The sequence below is a fragment of the Opisthocomus hoazin genome, chromosome 5 (genome assembly GCF_030867145.1).
Source record: "Opisthocomus hoazin isolate bOpiHoa1 chromosome 5, bOpiHoa1.hap1, whole genome shotgun sequence".
In the NCBI taxonomy this organism is placed as follows: Eukaryota; Metazoa; Chordata; class Aves; order Opisthocomiformes; family Opisthocomidae; genus Opisthocomus; species Opisthocomus hoazin.
In genome coordinates this window covers 14,046,480-14,064,158 of record NC_134418.1, presented here as the reverse complement: position 1 = coordinate 14,064,158, position 17,679 = coordinate 14,046,480, and the positions used below count along the sequence as shown (strand labels likewise).

The 17,679-nt window shown below is 46.6% G+C and overlaps 1 protein-coding gene across 1 annotated transcript; it reads left to right on the top strand.

Moving 5' to 3' along the window:
* The first annotated feature begins 1,894 nt into the window (after window positions 1-1,894).
* S100P (S100 calcium binding protein P) lies at window positions 1,895-5,327 on the top strand. Its single transcript, XM_009936353.1, has 2 exons — window positions 1,895-2,032; window positions 5,178-5,327. The coding sequence occupies exons 1-2, from the start codon at window positions 1,895-1,897 to the stop codon at window positions 5,325-5,327; spliced, it is 288 nt and encodes a 95-aa protein (XP_009934655.1).
* Window positions 5,328-17,679: the final 12,352 nt, after the last annotated feature.

Below are 17,679 nucleotides of genomic sequence, written 5' to 3'. Positions count from 1 at the left end.
CACACCAGTGGCTGCCGATGTGTGTGTATGCAAACACCAGATGATGCTCGTAGCTACCAAAGGCTAGTTGTTTGCTCTCTTCTTGTTCCTTCTGAAGCAACCTCCCAGGTTTCAATGTGCACTTCAGTGTGAAGACTTCAAACCTTACTGAAAACCGTTATCCACTCAATGCAAGTCAGTTGCAGCTGTGGCATGAGGTTGAAGTCACAGGAACAAACAGTTCTCATGAACTGTTAGAATAAAGCATACAGCCTGAGATGCTGCCGTGATTTTCTAGGAAATGCAAAATCCCATGTTGCAGAATGTGAGATGGAAAATCATGGGGGGGTTCTGTGTCAGAAAGGTACCGGATTTCCATGTGTAGTCTTGCTCTGAGGTGTTGTAGATGTTACAGGACAGATCTTGCCTGAGGAACAGGTGGCTACAGATGTCTGGGAGAAAGGAGTTTTATTTTATAAAATTTTCTCCGTTAAAACCCGGGTTTTGCTAACTTCTCTATAGCATAACGAGTGGAAACTTACCTTCAAGCATGCAGAGGTATGTTCAAAGACATCCAAACTCAGGTTTAATTTTGGGAATCCATAGTCAAGGTCTTCTACAGAGAACACTGCACCCTGAGGCCCATCAGCATTATTCCTGCATGATGCCCTAGTTTTGATATGTTCCCCCAATTCGCTTGCTCAGAGCGTACCCACTCTGCAGACTCTAGTGTAGACGCAAGATGCCTTGAACAAGCTCCCCCAGGTCTCACATAGCCACGTGGAGTTCGATGGAAGCCCAGCTACCCTGCTACTTAGCCAGAAATTTTAACCTGTTCAAAACTCAGTGTAGCTGTAGCTGATCAGCTTCCATCACCGGGGCTAACCCGTACCGCTTGGGCTCCAGCGCAGACCATCGAACAGCCCTGTTGAGTGCAGATGTGGGTCCAGTGTGTTTGGCGTTTTAGTGACGGGGGACCATGGTTTTCGAGAGAATGATAACGTCCATCAAAGCCACAGAGAACCACAGGTCTTCAAAGTGACATTTTGTTTTCAGTGTAGTGTATTTTATTGCAATGTTTGATGCTGCATAGGGTCAATAACAAGTTATTTCACTGCAGATCAGGATGGATTTTGATACTGGCTGTTTGCTCAAGTATCAGACTTAATCCTTCCGCCATCCCCATCTGAGCAAGTTCTTTGTGGAGCGGCCCTGCAAGGCTGCCTTGACCAGCCCTGGGGAGGTGTTGGCTCATCAAAGCGGTTTCAGACACTCACTCTGGCCTGAGTGCAAGCCCAGGGGGGTTACATTAGCTGTCTGCACGGCAGACCTCTACCTTGGATCCAGCAAATCGCACCCCCAGTGACTGCTAGTGAGCCATCTGGCCTGCAGTGAGGTCCTTTGCGTGGCAGCGAGGGCAGTCTGTGTCTGCTCTCGGCTCAGCACCCCCAGAGCCCCTCACTGTGGCAGTGAAGGAGAAGCGAGATGCTCCTCTTCCTCCTGTGCAAGCTAGCGTATACTCTGCCGGCGCAGGTCACCCCTCTGCTCAGGTGGGGATATCTGAAGGGACAAATCTGGTTCCTGAGCAAACAGCCAGTATCAAAATCTGATTTCCATCTGTTAGTCACACTGTGTGTTTTGAAGGCGAGGCTGGTTTCTGCTGGTGAGCAACTGGTTGTACCAGCCACACCAGGGTGATAAAGCCTGGGTTTTGAATAACTGTCAGGGCAGAGGCGTGTAGTGCAAGCAGTGCTCAGGTACGGATGTTTGCCAAGGGATAACTGTCCTGCTGGTGGGCCACCATTGATTGGACGGGACGGTTGCATAAAGCACCTCAGAAGAAGACCAGGCTCCATCCTCCGAGAGAGCCCTGAGGCTGTTCCTGCTCAGAAGAAAGCCGGACTCCAGCAGCAACATGTCTCAGCTGGAAACCGCGATGGGAATGACCATCGCTGTTTTTGACAAGTATGCAAAGGCTGATGGCAACAGGCAAACCCTCACCAAAGCAGAGCTAAAGACGCTCCTGGAACAAGAGCTCCCAAACTTCCTCTCGGTAAGAGAAGGGCGCAGCATCGTTTCTGTAGAGAAGGTGCAAGGGCTGCCTGCAGACACAGATTTTAGCACGTTGTGGGGGAAATTACATCCAGAAATACGCAACGGTTCGTAGAAAAATTTTCAATAAAAAAAGTCTTTGCACATCTTGTGTAAGACTGATTCTAATATTCAGGGCCATACTCTGTTTACTAAATTTATCACTCGAGTTATCAGGACGATGGCTTTGAAATAGATTGGGTTTCATCCTCAGCATTCACCTACTTCTGTTTATCCCTGGATTTGTAAGCTTACATCATGTCACAACTGCTGTGAAGGTACTCAGGTTGTCAGCAGTCGAAGGTCTTGATTGCAGATGGGGAACTTCTCTAAATATCCATACGCTTACTTTCTCTAGGTATTTATACTATGTTCACAGTATGCACACCTCAGTGATGCATAAACAAGAACAACAGATGAACTCAGAGCCAACTGTTTTACATTGGGCTTTAGTAGCAAAAGAAAGACCTGAAAAAGTATTTTACAACATAGATTTGTATGTAATCATCATACGCATTTCAGTAGATTATATATATATAAAATTTCTCTTAGTAAATATTCAAAATGCTTAATATGTTATATTAAAATGCTTATATATTATATAGTAAAAGCTTTAGCTGCCTGTGAGACAGAATGCTTTTCATTTTCAGTTGTTTTTTATTTGCTTCTCTTCACTAAAAATCCAGAAAACACTCGTAAATGTCTTGTTCTTTCCACGCAGGAATAATGTTTGTCTAGCCATACAGTTATTATTTTTAATTGCAAAAGCCTGGAACCAAATGTTCCAAATGTGGCTACCACTTTTTGTGTCCAGCATAATTCATTTTTTAACAACTATTTCAGGGCACTGCAGCCAGGGTACTTGATAAAATTTCGTACCTTTCCATGCAAGCTGTATGAAATCACCGTCTGAAACCCATGCCTGCTGGATTTATGACTCACAAATGAAATGCACGATTCAGGCAAAGAACCTGGATGGCTCTGGGGGATAGATGAAAATGTCTCTGAAAATGTTCTAGAAAACAGATCAGTGGCTGTGACCCGACAGGGTCATGGGCAGCCTCCTGTTCCTGGTCAGGCAGCTGTACATTACCTTCCACGTCAGGAAACACAAAACCAACAAACCCATAATTCTAAGGGGGCAAGGAAATCCCCCAGGAACTTGACAGTTGGTCTAAATGAAGCTGGGGAGCCTCTGCACTGGGCAGCTACCAAACGGGATGATGCTCACAGGTCCTTCCTGACTACGGTTACTGGCCAGGCACCACCTTTTCCAGTTCCCCACAGCTGCTCTTACTGGTTCTACCTATTTCCCGAAGCTGATGGAAAAACTGGAATTTTCCTGGGATATGATTAGCTGAATGTCCTTGTATGTTCCAGTCTCTATTTCTCTTCCCATTTTACATATTGTAGGGGAAAAAAAAAAAACCAAACCACAAAGTAACTTTTTATGCCAGTACTTAAAATAAATGTAAACCAACAGTCTTGTCTTGCAGACAAGTAACTGCGAGAAAGGTAACAAACAAACAAGTCCGACTTCAGAAAAAAGGTTTTACCTGCATTTTACTGACATTCGTATCAATTTTTTTTTAATTTGCAAGAATGCTCTGGGAAACAGAGCCTTTTAAATATTCACATATACTTCTGGTCTTAGAAGTGGTTATACCTGACACAGCTCACAACTACCTGGAACGGTCTTGAATCAGAGGCAGAAATAAACCCATACAACAGGACTGAAGGGCTGGACTCCATTATAAAGAGTTCACAAAAAAAAATAATTCCCACATGTTCCCACATGTGCATTTCAGAAGAAATTCAGAGGCTAAAACTGGTTCACATATTTCACCAAATAACTTAAAATATTTGCTTATAAAATTAAAACTGATTGTAATTTGCAAAGTGGAAAGAAATCAAAGCTTCCAGGCACATCCATCAGTCAAATCTAGGGAACTGGTTCAATTTTTAGTGATTTTAAAGGTGTGTGTATGCAACGTGAAACAGAAAACTGCAGAATGAGAAATTTAGTTAATTAGACCAGGATCAAGATGTGCCTTCAGATTTCGATTAAAGTGGTCATTATTTTAAATTGCTGGAAATTTTCCAGAAGTTCATGTAGTGTCTTGCTAGTATAATACCAGATTTGGTTTTTGCTTAGCTTCAACACCCCCGTGGGTGTTTTCTATATTAGATAGGTCTCTGCTGCCATCCCCTGTTTATTTTTAATCCTGCATCTTCTAAAAATCACAAGTTAATCAGTGCTGGGACTTAAGCCAGAAAGCCCTCTTGTGAGCAGCTACTTATTTTTTAGACCAAAACCTCCTCTTTTTTTCCATTTGGGAAAAAATAAATCTCTTTTTCCTTGGATGGTGCCTCACTTAACATCAGCCTCAAGACAGACTGGTTGAGTCAGCCCGTTTGAATTATGACAACTTAGAAAGAAAAATATTTTTCTGGTATTTTTCCCTGCTGCACCTCAAGCTCAGCACCACGCTTGCTTCAGGAGGTGCCTTCCCGCACGCCAGCTCCTGTTGGCAGCTTGTGCCGGGCACCGAGGCCCGAGGGAGCACTTGAAGAACTTTTGAGGCCATTTGCATCTTTGCTGGGGTGCCTGTGCTTAATGCAGCTTAAATCTGACATTTGCCCCAGGAACACGTCGTTTCGCAGCAACATGCCCGAGCTCCCACTGAGCCTTTCCACGGGAGTGGACGGAGGACGCATGGCACCTAGTTCAGCTGGGTCACATCCTCAGGGCTCTGTGTCACACAGCTCTAACCATCCTAAATCTTGTTTCAAACGTAGAAAACATGCTTCTCCATGCTGATGCGTGACTGCAGCTCTTGGGGTAACAAACCTGGGAGTGTACGCTTTCAGGCGGGGGGGGTGGGAAGACGCAGGTCTGCTCCCGTGCCGTGCCGATGCTGGGACTCGCACTTGCCCCCGCCGTGGCCCAGAGCCCCCGGGCTCTGCCTGTTCCCCACGCGCCTGCGCCTGACCCCGGCAGCGGTGCAAATCCCCACGCGAAGGCTGAGTTCCTCAGGCAGCCGGAGGAGGAGACGTGTTGGGGTTTGTGCCGCCGCTCACCTCAACCTGCTCCTTTTCTTTCGCAGTCGGGGAAGGACAAGGACGCCATTGACAAAGTCTTCAAGAACCTGGATGAAAATGGTGATTCCCAAGTGGACTTCAAAGAATTTGTGATCTTTGTGGCAGCTCTGACTAGCTGCTGTCACAACTATTTCGAGCAGAATGCAGCCAAGTAATTGTCAAGCTGCTCACGAGAAGCTGTCTTTGCCTGTGTTCCATATGCTAGTGGTATGGATCCCTTCGCTTCTCCCATGCGCCGCCACGCAGTTTACAAGCATGCTGAGCTGTAAAAATAAATCCTACTGTGCTTACTTCCCTGTCTTGGATGTTAATTTCTGCTCCTTTGTGGAAAAGCCTGGGTTTAACAGTTTCCTCTTACTCTTCACAGAGTATTTTCTCTCTTTCTTTGCTTTTAAAAATTCTGTTCTTAGCCAGAAGGCTCCATATTCATCCCAAGGCAGAGGGTAAATGCTGCTGGAGCCAGAATTCGGCTGGAAGGAGCGTGTCTGGGCTGCAGCCTGCCCAGTGCCACCACGGCTGGACAGGACGGCTCGCACCGGGGCTGCCTCGAGCCTGTTCGGCACCCGCAGCTGCGTGGCTGGTGCAGGGCTGCCACGTAGGCTCCTGCTGGGTTAAAAACCCAGAACAAACCCAGGCACCTTGTTTTTTTGCAGCGTGGAGGATTCAGTGCGATTTTCTGTGCTGATGGTGAACAATCTCACCCAGCTCAGATGGATTTACTTCCTCCAAGGTGACAAGGCTTTTGTACCAGTATAATATTACCACACCATTGACAATGTAGGTAGGGTTGCACACTACAACCATTTTGTTTTAAATAAATTTAAATACCCCCCAAATAGCACGCCATAATATTTCTGCATGAAGCAAGACTAATGACAGCAGTTCTTGCTTCTCTACCTGAAAAAACCTCTGTGCAGAGAAGTGGAAGAGTTCGTTCTCAGCGGAGCAGGCAGCAGACATCAGCTGTGACTCCGCCGTCAGTACCAAGTGGCATTTTGGAGCACTTTGCAGGTGAGCATCCCAGTGCAAACTGCAAAAAAAAAATCAGTTTTGGTTCCTTTAAGTTCTTCAGAATGGTCCTGTTTGGTGCTAGTCCCGTCTTCTGCCAGGAGTTAAGCCCTTGCCTGTCCTACCACACGTGCAAATGTGCTGTGCAGGCAGAGGCACTGCAACTCCCGGTGCAGATGCACAATGGTTTTGCGCAGTGTTCCAGCTCCGGCTGGAGATCGCACTGCACAGCAAACATAGGAACAAGGGCTCTGTAGCTGCAGAGCGCTGCTTTAACTGCAAAAACGTTTTCCTCTTCCTCCTGAAGCCTGACGCAAGGAGCTAACTGGGCAATTTGCGTACCTGGGGCTGGACCAAGAACCTGGTGTCACTGTGTTTCCGGAGTTTGAAGTTAAGCCACAGCTTTGACCCATTCATAACTGTGTACAAGCATACGCATGTTTACATGTAGTCATGTTTTTCAAGATGAATTTTCATCTTTTGGGGCCTATTTGATTATTTCAGCCTGTTTTGAGCATTACAGCTGTCCTTTAATCTATCTGCATTTCGTTCCTCGGTTTGGCCGTGCTAACTAAATGGCCTCAACACCTCTTAAAAAGTTGTTCCTAACACCAAGGGCGCAGTGTCCCAACACCCTGCAGTGGACGCGACGCCCGGCAGCTCCAGGCAAGGCTCTGCTCTTCTCTGCCCCACCACTCTTGCATGGGATCAAGCAGCCGTGATCCAGGGGCTGGGCTTCCTCGGTGACTGTGGCCTGTCCCCACCAGGGCTGTCTCACCCCAGCAGGACCTCGGAGTGTCCCATCCCCCTCACTAAGTGTGGCTGGCGCAGGCCCCAGCAGCGGACCCGGCCCGGACTCCCACAAAGGGGTCCCCCCACCTAAAAACCACCAGGTGCACAACTGCTGCGAGTGGAAGCAGCTTGCTGGTGCGGCTGCAGACCGCGCTGCAGTGGGTGCTGTTAGCCTCTGGTCACTGTTCTGTCAGACAGAGATCATGCTTGATATGCAACCAAAAACTAGGGAGCGTTCCCCACGGTCTTGCCTTCTCCCTGGCACCTTGCTGAGAAGGGATTCCCAGCTTAGTGTAGACATACGACAACAAACAAATGATCGGTTATTCCTCAGTCTTGCAGGAGATCGCTCGAGGAAGAGGAAGCGTGCGTACGTGTGTCTGCCTGCGCGTGTGAGCACGCCTGTCCCCCGCCGCAGGGGACAGCCAGGCTTTGTCCCCATTCCAGTGCTGCTGCTGGCAGCCGGCCGTTCCGCGCAGGGGTCTGCCTTCTGGTCCCCAGATCCGTGTGGCACACAGCCGTGCTGAGCAGCACCCAGAGGGTTGCTGCGTTCCCGGGGGGCTGGAGGTAGATTGCATCACATGTATTACACTTGCAGAAGTGACACTACTTGCTTTATCGGCAGCAACAACATTTCTCTGCACTACCGGAGCAAGAAAACTACTGATCATGAAAATGTGCAAAATTCTTCCCAATTCAGGGATCCCATATTAGTGTTTTTATCAGCGACTACTCCATATTGTTTCCGTTGTTTGGGACACCTTTACAGCTCTAACCCCATATGTCCATGCCCGATGACTGCTGTGCAGCTCGTCTCCTGCAAGGGCTGGCAGGGCCCAATCTCACAGCCCTCCCTCTTTGGTCAAGGCCATAAATGAGCAAAGCACTCCCCTTACTGCAAAGGAGGGTGACTAGAAATCAGAGGCAATTTTCAAGTATTGCATAGCCAGGTAACAAGTGCTGTGAACCATCCTCAGGTGAAGAAATTTAGGTGATACCTGTCACAAATTGATTGGTTTGTCCCGATTTTTATTCAACGTATTTTTCCTTTTCCAAGTTTAGCATTAGCACATAAAAGATCTCCCCCGTGTTGCCCTGCAATAGCCATCCTCACAGAAATTATTTTTTTTACCACTGTGTGGCACTCACCGCAGGCTTTTTATTACCCACTGAGCCCAAAATTGCATTTATCCTTATTGAGACAGAAGGTAAAGAATTTGTGTTAAGATTTACAAAATCCCCGAGGCGTTCTTAACAGCACGGCAGTTTTCTCTGAGAACAAACACTGTGTGTCCCACTGGGAGCGCTTCACCGGTCGCGGTGGAGGCAGCAGGAGCCGAGAGCCATGCAGAGCCTCCGTCTCTTGGGCTTTCGGTGAGGTCTGGCTGCAGCATCCCAGCTTCACCCTGGCAAAAGGGTTTCCCCTTGCTTGTCAAACCGCAGATCCCTTCTGCAGTTATCGCAGTATCATTCCACACCCTGACGAGGTCTCTTTTAAAAACTCTTTTTTCAAGAGCATACTGGTGAAAAGCTCCTGTCTTGCCAGCCAGGAGATTCACCTTATTACTCCATTTTATCGACTGGATTTTTAAAACCGCGCCGTTCAGCAGTGAGAGCTGTAATGTAACCCCCACTTCACTCTCGTTTCCTAAACTGCCTGCCCCCAATGTCCAATACCCACGTGATTTCACTCACTCTCGAGTGCCGTTTTGCCCATTTTCCTGATTTTGTGCAGGTTTTACCTGTTCTTGTAGGGCATTTGAAGACTTGGTTTACTCTGCTTGCTTGCAGTTTTGCTGCAGCATCATAAAGCTGCTTTTTAACTGATCCACCTCCCAAAATGTGAAAAAAAATAATGTGATGAGCCCAGCCTGAGCTACCCTCTCGCTACCAGCTCAAGCATGCTGTGAAACGAGTGGGATATTATTTTTCTCTTTGTTCCTGCAGACCCCAGTCCTGCAAATTCTTTCACTTGGGTTTAACCCTCCTCAGGCCCCCCGGTCCCACCAGTACCTGCGGGGACATCGGGAGAGCTCGCAGCCCAGGCCCACGCTGCTTCGCGAACCCCAGGGAGATGTGCGTGTTCAGAGCTGCAGAAAGAGGGGGAAGAAAAGGAGTCTGGATTTTTTTTTTTCCTTTTTCCCTGCAGATCTTTCAAAAGCTCTAACTCGGCGATGAATATTCATTTCAACGTAGCACTGAAAATTCAACTGATGACACCTCAGAGAGAGAACGATCCAGGAATAAAAGAAATTAACATATAGCTCCCACCTTATCATAGAACAAAAGTAACTTTTCAGAATATATTATTTAACCTAAAAGCACTTCAGCAGAGTCACTTTCATATCTTTCAATCCACTAATTTTCTTCCCCAGTATTATTAATTTTCTCCATGTACCCACAGTTTACCCGGAACATACCCTGTATAACCTTCCCTAGGTAAACTTCTGTCATTCAAGGTTTCAAGTTGCAGAGATGCTAGACCCGGTTTTATACCTACCCTTTAATCCCAGCTCCCAGGCCTAAGGGCATTACGTAGAATGAGACAGTTTAAGAAACAGCAGAAGGCAGATGTAAGCGAAAGGCAAAGACAACATAAAAGGCAGCTCAGAAAATAGGAGCAACAGTTGCGGGCAGGACATGTTTGACTTACGTTAACAGAAAATAAGGTACGGGAAACATCCTCGGTAATGAGTTTCAAATCAGAGAAGGTTTGAAGTCAGAGGTCAGAAATTCAGCTAAGCAGCAAACCAGCCCGTAGGTATTTTTGCTACCTTAGACAGAAAAAGCATGAGTTTGTGTTAACAGTAGCTACCTTCTATAGATCAGGATACTCCAGTATCTATAGATGCCATTTTGAAATTTGATGGGGTACTGGCAAGGCTCTTCAGTTTTTAAAATGACATATTGAAATCTTATTTCTGAGTGTATATACAGGAGAAAACAGGTATAATGTTACCTAATCCTGAAGTCACTTGTGGTGACTCACGTTGTGGTTTTACCTGGAAAGGCTCCTCATTATTTTACCTTCAAGTTCACTGGGGCTCACAGAAAAAAAATATTCACCCAGTCAAGCATAGTGTTTATCTCCCCAGCAAACCCAGTTCGGGGCTGGAAACTGGACATTTCTCTCCCCAAGCCCTCTGAGCATCCCACTCTAGCAACACGTACCTTCAACACTTGACCTACGGTGCCAAGACCGAGCTCTTTACAAAATACCTTTTAGCAGCTGGTTTCCTCAGAACAGGTGGGTAGAGGAGGAGCAGGAGATGTTACCTATCTTTTACGCAATGGTCTCACAGCGAAACGCTCCTTCAGGAGCCGGGAAATTGCGTTCAAACCTTTCCTCGGCCGCAGCCCACACGCGCCAGCTGAGCACGCTGCACAGCAGAAGCCCGGGTGGCGGGTGGCCCGGGGTACCCGTCACCGGCTCCCTCCATCGCGTCGGAGGCCGGGGAGGCTGAGGAGGCCTGGAAAGTGGCATGTGAGAAGTAGCACCTCTCCACAGCCTGGCAGGTGGAGTATATAGCCTTATAGTATATATATAGTATATGGCAGTACAGGTGTCTGTGCCCCAGATACGCTGTAAGGGCAAATTTTGTATTTTGATCAGTGACTACTTAATGCAAAATACACTGCCGGCATAGCTGCAAAGACACTATTTGCCAAGTAAATTCCCAGGCTACCAAATGGCAGAGCTAGAAGCACTGCTCTGGTCCTCTCTCTTGGGCCATGTTCTCTGCAACAGGCTGAAAAGGTCGCAGCAGAGGATGCGAGGGAGTATCTCCTCCTCATCACCCATACCTTCCTCATCCTCATCCTCATCCTCCTCCTGCTCCGAGCAGCCAGTCAACCCTGTAAAATGGTATAGAAGAGAGGGTGATGCTCAGCCCGCCACCGGCAGAGTGAAAGTCCTGCCGGCACGTCTCCCCCACCCTAACCACTCAGCAGCGCCCAGGGAAGCTTTCAAATGAAAAAAAAAAGCTGACTCCTGCTCAGATACCTGGAAGTTTTGCTAAAGAGGGTTCACAGCTGCAACGTTTGGAGGAGAGGTTGGGGGCTTGCCCTGTGTCCTCTGGGACATTACCTGCTGCTGCCCACGTGCATGCAGTTCCCCAGCGATGGCTTTCAGGTTCCTTTCTGAGACACCTTTCCCACTTTCCCACGTTCAGGTGGGGTTAACACAGGTTTCTGCAGGCTGCTCAGATCCACCCACCTGGAAATTAGTCATTCCAGCAGCTAATTGACTATGCTTTTGTGCAGCTCTTTCAGGCCGTTTTCTTCCCCAGACTCATTCCTCTCTTTTTTTTTGCTAGTCAATAATTTTTTTTTTAGGTTTTTTTTTACCACCTATACCAGCCTGAAAACCTCTGGGTCACAGCTCCATTCTGGAAGCTGCTCATTGTCTGAAGAGAGAGAAAACTTCATTTTTTTAAGGGCACAGTTCTGCTACCCTCCAGCAGGTGATCTATAGGTGCATAGGCACGTTATGCTGCAGGACGAGGCACCAGAACATTCTATAAATAGGTTTGACTCTGCCTAGTAAACCTTTCCATTATATCCAAATAAATGCACTGGACTTTTTTTCCCTCGTGATTTTATAGCTTCCTGTTTAGATGCAATTGCCAATAACATTTTCTTTTGTTTTATGACAGGCAGAAGTAGGTCTCTAAAGTATTAGGTAGCTATTGACTGCTGCATTCAGAAGGAACAAAAGGTTCCTGAAAAGGAGTGGATAAGAAAGCTGAGCAGAGATGTGCTGCCAGAGTCAGGAGCTGCCTGTCCAGGCTGTAAGTCCCAGCACACAGAGACTGGACCAGCCTGCGGGTCACTGCCACCGTTTTAGCCTTGCTACCTAAAGGGTTTCAATCTGATGAAGGCTTGAAATCCTAGGACTGTGGGTTTGCTTTGGAAGCAATTTAATGTTCAAATATTTCTTTTCCCTTAGTGCCTCTAAATCCTTGTTATAGCGATTACAGCTCCTTTCTTCCTCCTCATTTCCAAACCCTACTCTGTAATTTAAGTCTGTGATGCTTTGACCAAGCACTTTTGGATGAAGATGTTCTGGAAACCACCGATACATCACAAAAGTCAATTTTGTGTTTCTGAATTAACTTCCTCACCTGTGCTGACCTCAGCTAGTTCAGTCTCCCCATACTGTCCATGAGATTTCATACCTGTCAGTGTAAGTTAATAGATTTAAAAGGCTGAAGAGTAAAACCTGCAGAACAAGTAAAAGGCCAAAGACCCTCTGCCTTCTGCTGCTCCTTCTGCAGGTACTGAGGGCTGTGTGAAATGAATATTCAATCTCTCATGACAAAAATAACCTCTTCTTCCCTATCACTGACTTCCCAAATGAAACTGCTTTGAGAAAGAGAAAGCCCAGAGCTGCAGCTGTAAGGGGCCTGGAAAGGATCTAAAGTAAATAATAAATCTCCAGTAGATGAAGGATGAGGCCAGGTTTGTCCTCCGAGGGCTCTGTAGTCGGAGGCAAAGACACTTGCCTCGCCTGGGGCTCAGCCTGGGGCTAGGGCTGGCAGAAAGGGAAAGCCCAGAGCTGCAGTTTTAGGGTGCTGGGAAGCGTCTTCCAGAGCTAACTCAGGGCTGCAGCTTGATTTCACTGCTGCAGAATACGTGGTCTGAACATGGAGCTGGGTGCCCGGCCACGTGCCACCTCACTGAAAGCCACGCACCTGAGGCTGGTATCATTCCCGGCCATCGTCTCAGAGGCAGAAAGATTTTGGTCCGGTTTTGGCAAGAACAAGTGTAATTCCTGCAAACCCAGCTACTGCCCCACCGGTCTCTCCACAGGAAGGCTCCATCAGCTTCCTCGCGTCAGGAGGCAGCAGCAGGTCCTCGCTGACAGCCTGCCCTGGGGAGAAACAGAGGGCAGGGTAAAGCCAAGGCAGCGCAGCGGGGTGAGGCAGACCTGCAGGAGAGGGCTCTTTTCCCCAGCTGATTTTGAGCTGTATCCTTGTTTTTCCCTGCTTTCCACGTTTTCCTCCTTCTTTTCCTTCCTGTTTTCTTCCTGCCCATACATGAAGGAGCCTTTCAGCGGAAAGTCGCTCTGCGGTTTATTTTGTAAATAACAAACCAAAGCATTTCTCTCCCTCTAAGTCCACCAAAATCAAGCAAAAAGACTGTTCTCTTGACAGGGGAGGCTGCTATTTGGCTCACAGTCCAGCCGGCACAACGTAGTCCTTTCTAGCGCGTCTCGCCCCGCTGCATGGCAACTCAATCTTTCAGCCCTCGGAGAATGAGCACATTAGGAGCTGAATATAGGCAATGTTTGCTTCCAGTTTGCTCAGGCTATGCCCAATTACTTTATTAATGGGCTGGTTTGCAGCAGGGTTCAGATAAAACAAAGCTGTGCTTTAGGCTTGGTTTTGCAGCCCTCCCAGTTTTAGAGCAATAAAAACGAAGCAATGTTAACTTTCTTTCTGTGGGATATTGTCTGCAGAAGCACGAGTTAAAGATCTCTCTATGGGAAGCCTGTCCTCTGCAGAGCTCAGTGCTAATGAATGCAGAAGGACAAATAATTTTACTTTCCTGATAGCTTTGATTAGGAAAGGATGGCTCTTCAAGAGACAGTTCAACAGCTTTAAATATCTGTTTAATAATTCTTCTGGGATAATGAATGTGGTGCTTCCCTCCACCACCAAGTCCAGGGTCCATTTGGGTCTCCTCCTGCAACCTCACTTTTGGATTAAGTTCTCCTCCACGGGAGCGTTTCGTGTACTCAGGGAAGCTGGGGGAAGGGTTTTCGGAGAGATGCAGGGGACCTCTGGATGAGTTGTCCGGGGTATCAGCAATGCGGTTGCTGACAGCAGCGTGCAGGTAGTGGTAACTGGGTGCTTCAGAAAACACTGAGCAAGCTGCTAAGCCCTGACAAGGAAGGGGAGACGAGCGTCACCCCCATCGCCCACCCCACAGACGAGGCCTTGAGAGTCTGGACAAGACGATAGGAAGAGGAGGTAGCTTTACATAGGTTTCTACTGTTGTAAAGCGTAATGTTGGCCACTTTAATACTTTGCCTCTTGGAAATGAAAACATCCAATACATGTGCTTGGAAGTGCTTTCTGTGGAATGAATCTGTGCAGGCAGAGCCCTCTCATACAGAGCAGTACGAAACACACTGGACGGCTGCTGTCTTGAGAGATGATGCCTGGAGCCTGTTACAAACTGGCCCCACGCCTGAGCCGAGACTCAGCAGTGCTGCATGCTGTCCCATCCACAGACTTCTCTGTAACTTAAGGAGGTCATCTTGAAACCAAAGGTTTTAGCAGCGACTATTTGCTGCTGGGTTCTGTAAGGGGTGGTGTGACCGCTGCCTTTTTTAAATCTACACATTCTTTGGTAGAATCATCTTCAAATAAATATAAATCAATTACTAGTATATTTACTGTCCTGTGGAACCTATTACTCTATTTCTGTTACAATTTTTTTTAAAGATTTGGGCTTCATATAACATTGTAAAAATAAACCAGAGATTTGGGGTTTGTACTGCCTGCTGGGGATTGCTAAAGGTCCAGCTGTTTTGCAATAAATACCCAACTCCCCTTGAAAAATCTTTTTTAATCTTTGAAAATGTAGATAGTACTGCAGCACAGCTAGAAAAGAATGTAAGAAGAAAAAGAGAATGCACAGACCTTGTAAGTGTCACACTTTATAACCACACAATCTTTTCAAATGGCATCAAATGTCAGCTATACTTGGGGACCAGAAGCGGTGGCCCTCCTCCTGCCTGGCTACAGGAATGCTGATATGTGGTCGTCAAACAAGGCGTAGACCTTGGTAGAAAGATGTGGGGTTTAAGATTCTTGCTTGGAAAATCCCTCGAAGCGATTTGGAAAAAGTGCTGGGTCCCCATTTCCAGCTGATGGCAAGGAGTACAAAGTTTCACAACTGGTCAACAATATGGGGTGATAGAAGACAATTCATGAGAACACACAAAAGAGCCTTAGATGCTTTGTTACAGGAGATCATTTGTTCTCTGTTTACATAGTGCCTTTGTTTCAAAGTACAAGTGAAGGATAACAGCAGTGAAACGGAAAGCAATACTTGACAATGAAAGCAAACAAGCCATCAGCTCTAGATCTCAAGTGAGAACAACAGATTGAGCTTGCACAGGAAAAGAAAAGATCAAGATAGTGGGAGAAGCAGCATGAAGGAAAGAAAAAAGTTTTCTATGGCTATACTTAGAGCTGAAATTGTGAATGATAAGGAACTACTTTTTTTGTTGCATCACCTCAAGGTAAGACGCAGAGGCCATGTCTACTTTTCTTTTAGACCCTTTCTGATGTCCTCGTTTGCTGGTGATACGCCCCATTGCAATGGATGCTGCAAGTTTTAAATCATCTGCGGAGTGCGTCTACCTCACACTGATGTGCCTGACCTTCTGAGGAGCATTACAGTACTTAGCAAAATGCTTTTAGCTTTGGTTTTGTCCTTCAAATATCTGAATCACGCATGCCCTTTCCTCCTCTCCTTCCCCAAAGAGATTCTGGCTCACCCTTGTCAGCAGCTACCCTCTGCCAGGAGAACTGGTTCCCCTTTTCTCCCCTCCATGCTCTCCTATGTGCCGGGTAGGGCTTATCCACCACTGCCCCAGGAACAGTCTGCAGCTGGGCTAGGAATCACCGCAGCACCCAGGAAGACATCAGAAGATGATGGGAAAAAACCCCAAGACTCTTCTACAGAGCGTGGGGATGAGACAGGGATGGGGAGGATCACTTTTGTGGGCATTAAACCAAGTCAGCCGTTATATTTCCTGTGCAGGAAGGATCAACCCCCTGCATTGCTGGTCAGCTGAAGCCAAATGTATTCATTCCCACAGGCCCTAGGTGAACGGGTGCTATGCACAGCCAGTAACTGAAGTACTGAAGGTGGTGGCCTTGTTGTCCTGCAATCAGCTCTAGGCTGACGTGCTAGAGTGGACTCTGTCTTCCTAGTCCACCCTGGAAAATCCCGAAAGCAAACAATCCGGGACACACAGAGTGGGACAGGGCCTCGAGACAAGTGAGAGATCCTGCAGAAGACAGGCAGTGTTAACAGACACATCTTTGACTTTCGCCTCTCAAAAGACCAGGAGTTAAAATTATAATTAATAGCTGTGCCAGTGGGTTTTGGCTCCACTTAACAAGATCTCTCCAACAAAGTTTTGAGTCTGTATTTTATTTCCAGACCGGCTGCTGCAAGATCAAGGACTGTTTGCTGCAACAGGCTGGCCACTGACCTACATAGAGCAGCAAAGCTCAATGCAATAAATGGCAAAGCTGAACTTCCTTTTTAAAAATAATCTAAGTTTAGAAACAATTTAGATGCTGGTGTAGCCGTGTGACTCCAGAAGCTGTGGAGCCTAAAGCCAGTGCTTTAATCTGTACCTGGCTCTTGGCAGACCTTGTGCTGCTGATGATTTTGCATCAAAAATCTCTGTTTAAGGAGTTTTTAGTTCTGAATGGCAGAGGCATAGATGGAGGCACAAAGAAACCATATTTCTTAATATGTAAGAGTCTCTAAGCACTATATTTTGTATTAATTTAAAGAAGTCTGCTCCAATTTATGCATACAGCCTAGACCAAAGGAGGTTCAAATTCCTGACCTAGGCCTCCAGGCGGTATGGCAAGATAAGTAAAAAAAATGTTAATAATATCTCTCATTATATGTCTCAAGTTGCTTCCACGTCTTTTAACAATTTTCAGGGCTGGGATTTTCCAAACTGCTCAGGGCTGGTCTAACTCTGACCTTGTTGCTTCCAGTGATTGATGCATTCATTCAAAATAGAACCCAATATGCACATATAATTTTGGACACAGGCATAATTTTGTTTTCTTCTACTCTTCTGAAGTAATAATTTGCTTGTTAAATCATATTAACTCAGTCTTATGCCAGCCCTGAAATTATTTATCCCAGTAGATCCTATCTTCAGCTTGCTGTTATTCAAAGTAGTTGATGTTTGACGACCCAAGCACATAGTCAATCTTGCAATTTCTTAATTTGTATCAGGAGATTTTAAAGCGTAACTTATGTCATATGTGCGCAAAACACCTTTACATGTGCGAAATTACTGGCCGTCCATTTTGTGATCGAACACATACAGCAAGATTAGTGATCATCTGCAGCTCAGCTGTTATTTTTACTGGGTTATCAAAGCCCTGGGGAGGATTTTGTAAAGCTATTTAGCCTGAAGGAAGGGATTAAAGAGGTTTCTCTCCATGAAACATCTGTTGCAAATGTACTTTCTAATATTCAGAGCAGAATGTTAAAATTAATCAGAAAGGGGAAGAGTCTCTCCCCTGCTTAGCAGCCGTTCTCTCTGCTCAGCCATCCCACCGGCCAGCCCCACTGTTCCTTTCGCAGCCCAAACCAGAAGCTGCCCCCACCCCTACAGAAGAGAGGACTTCTTTGGACACTGTGCCCCTCAACACCTCGAAGGGATACTTCAACTTCTTCCTCAAGCTCTCTTCCCTTTTGTCAATTAATGAGAAACTAGGACTTAAAGTGACTGTTACAGCCGGAAAGGCCAACCATCCATGATCTCCTTCTCTTATTGTCCTAATTCCCAGGCTCTACACTCCTGCTTTTGTGGTATCTGCACTTGCACTCACTTTTTTTTTGTTTTTTCCAAACCAGTACCTGCTGGAATAGTGCATAACCATGCCTACTTTGAGCAACAGCTGATTATGTTCCCAAATGGAGCCCATTATC

Excerpts from the sequence above, each read along its gene's own strand:
- S100P (XM_009936353.1), top strand. The coding sequence starts at position 1,895 with ATGTCTCAGCTGGAAACCGCGATGGGAATGACCATCGCTGTTTTTGAC. Across the intron at positions 2,033-5,177 it reads AGCTCCCAAACTTCCTCTCG|TCGGGGAAGGACAAGGACGC; the intron begins GTAAGAGAAGGG and ends TTTCTTTCGCAG.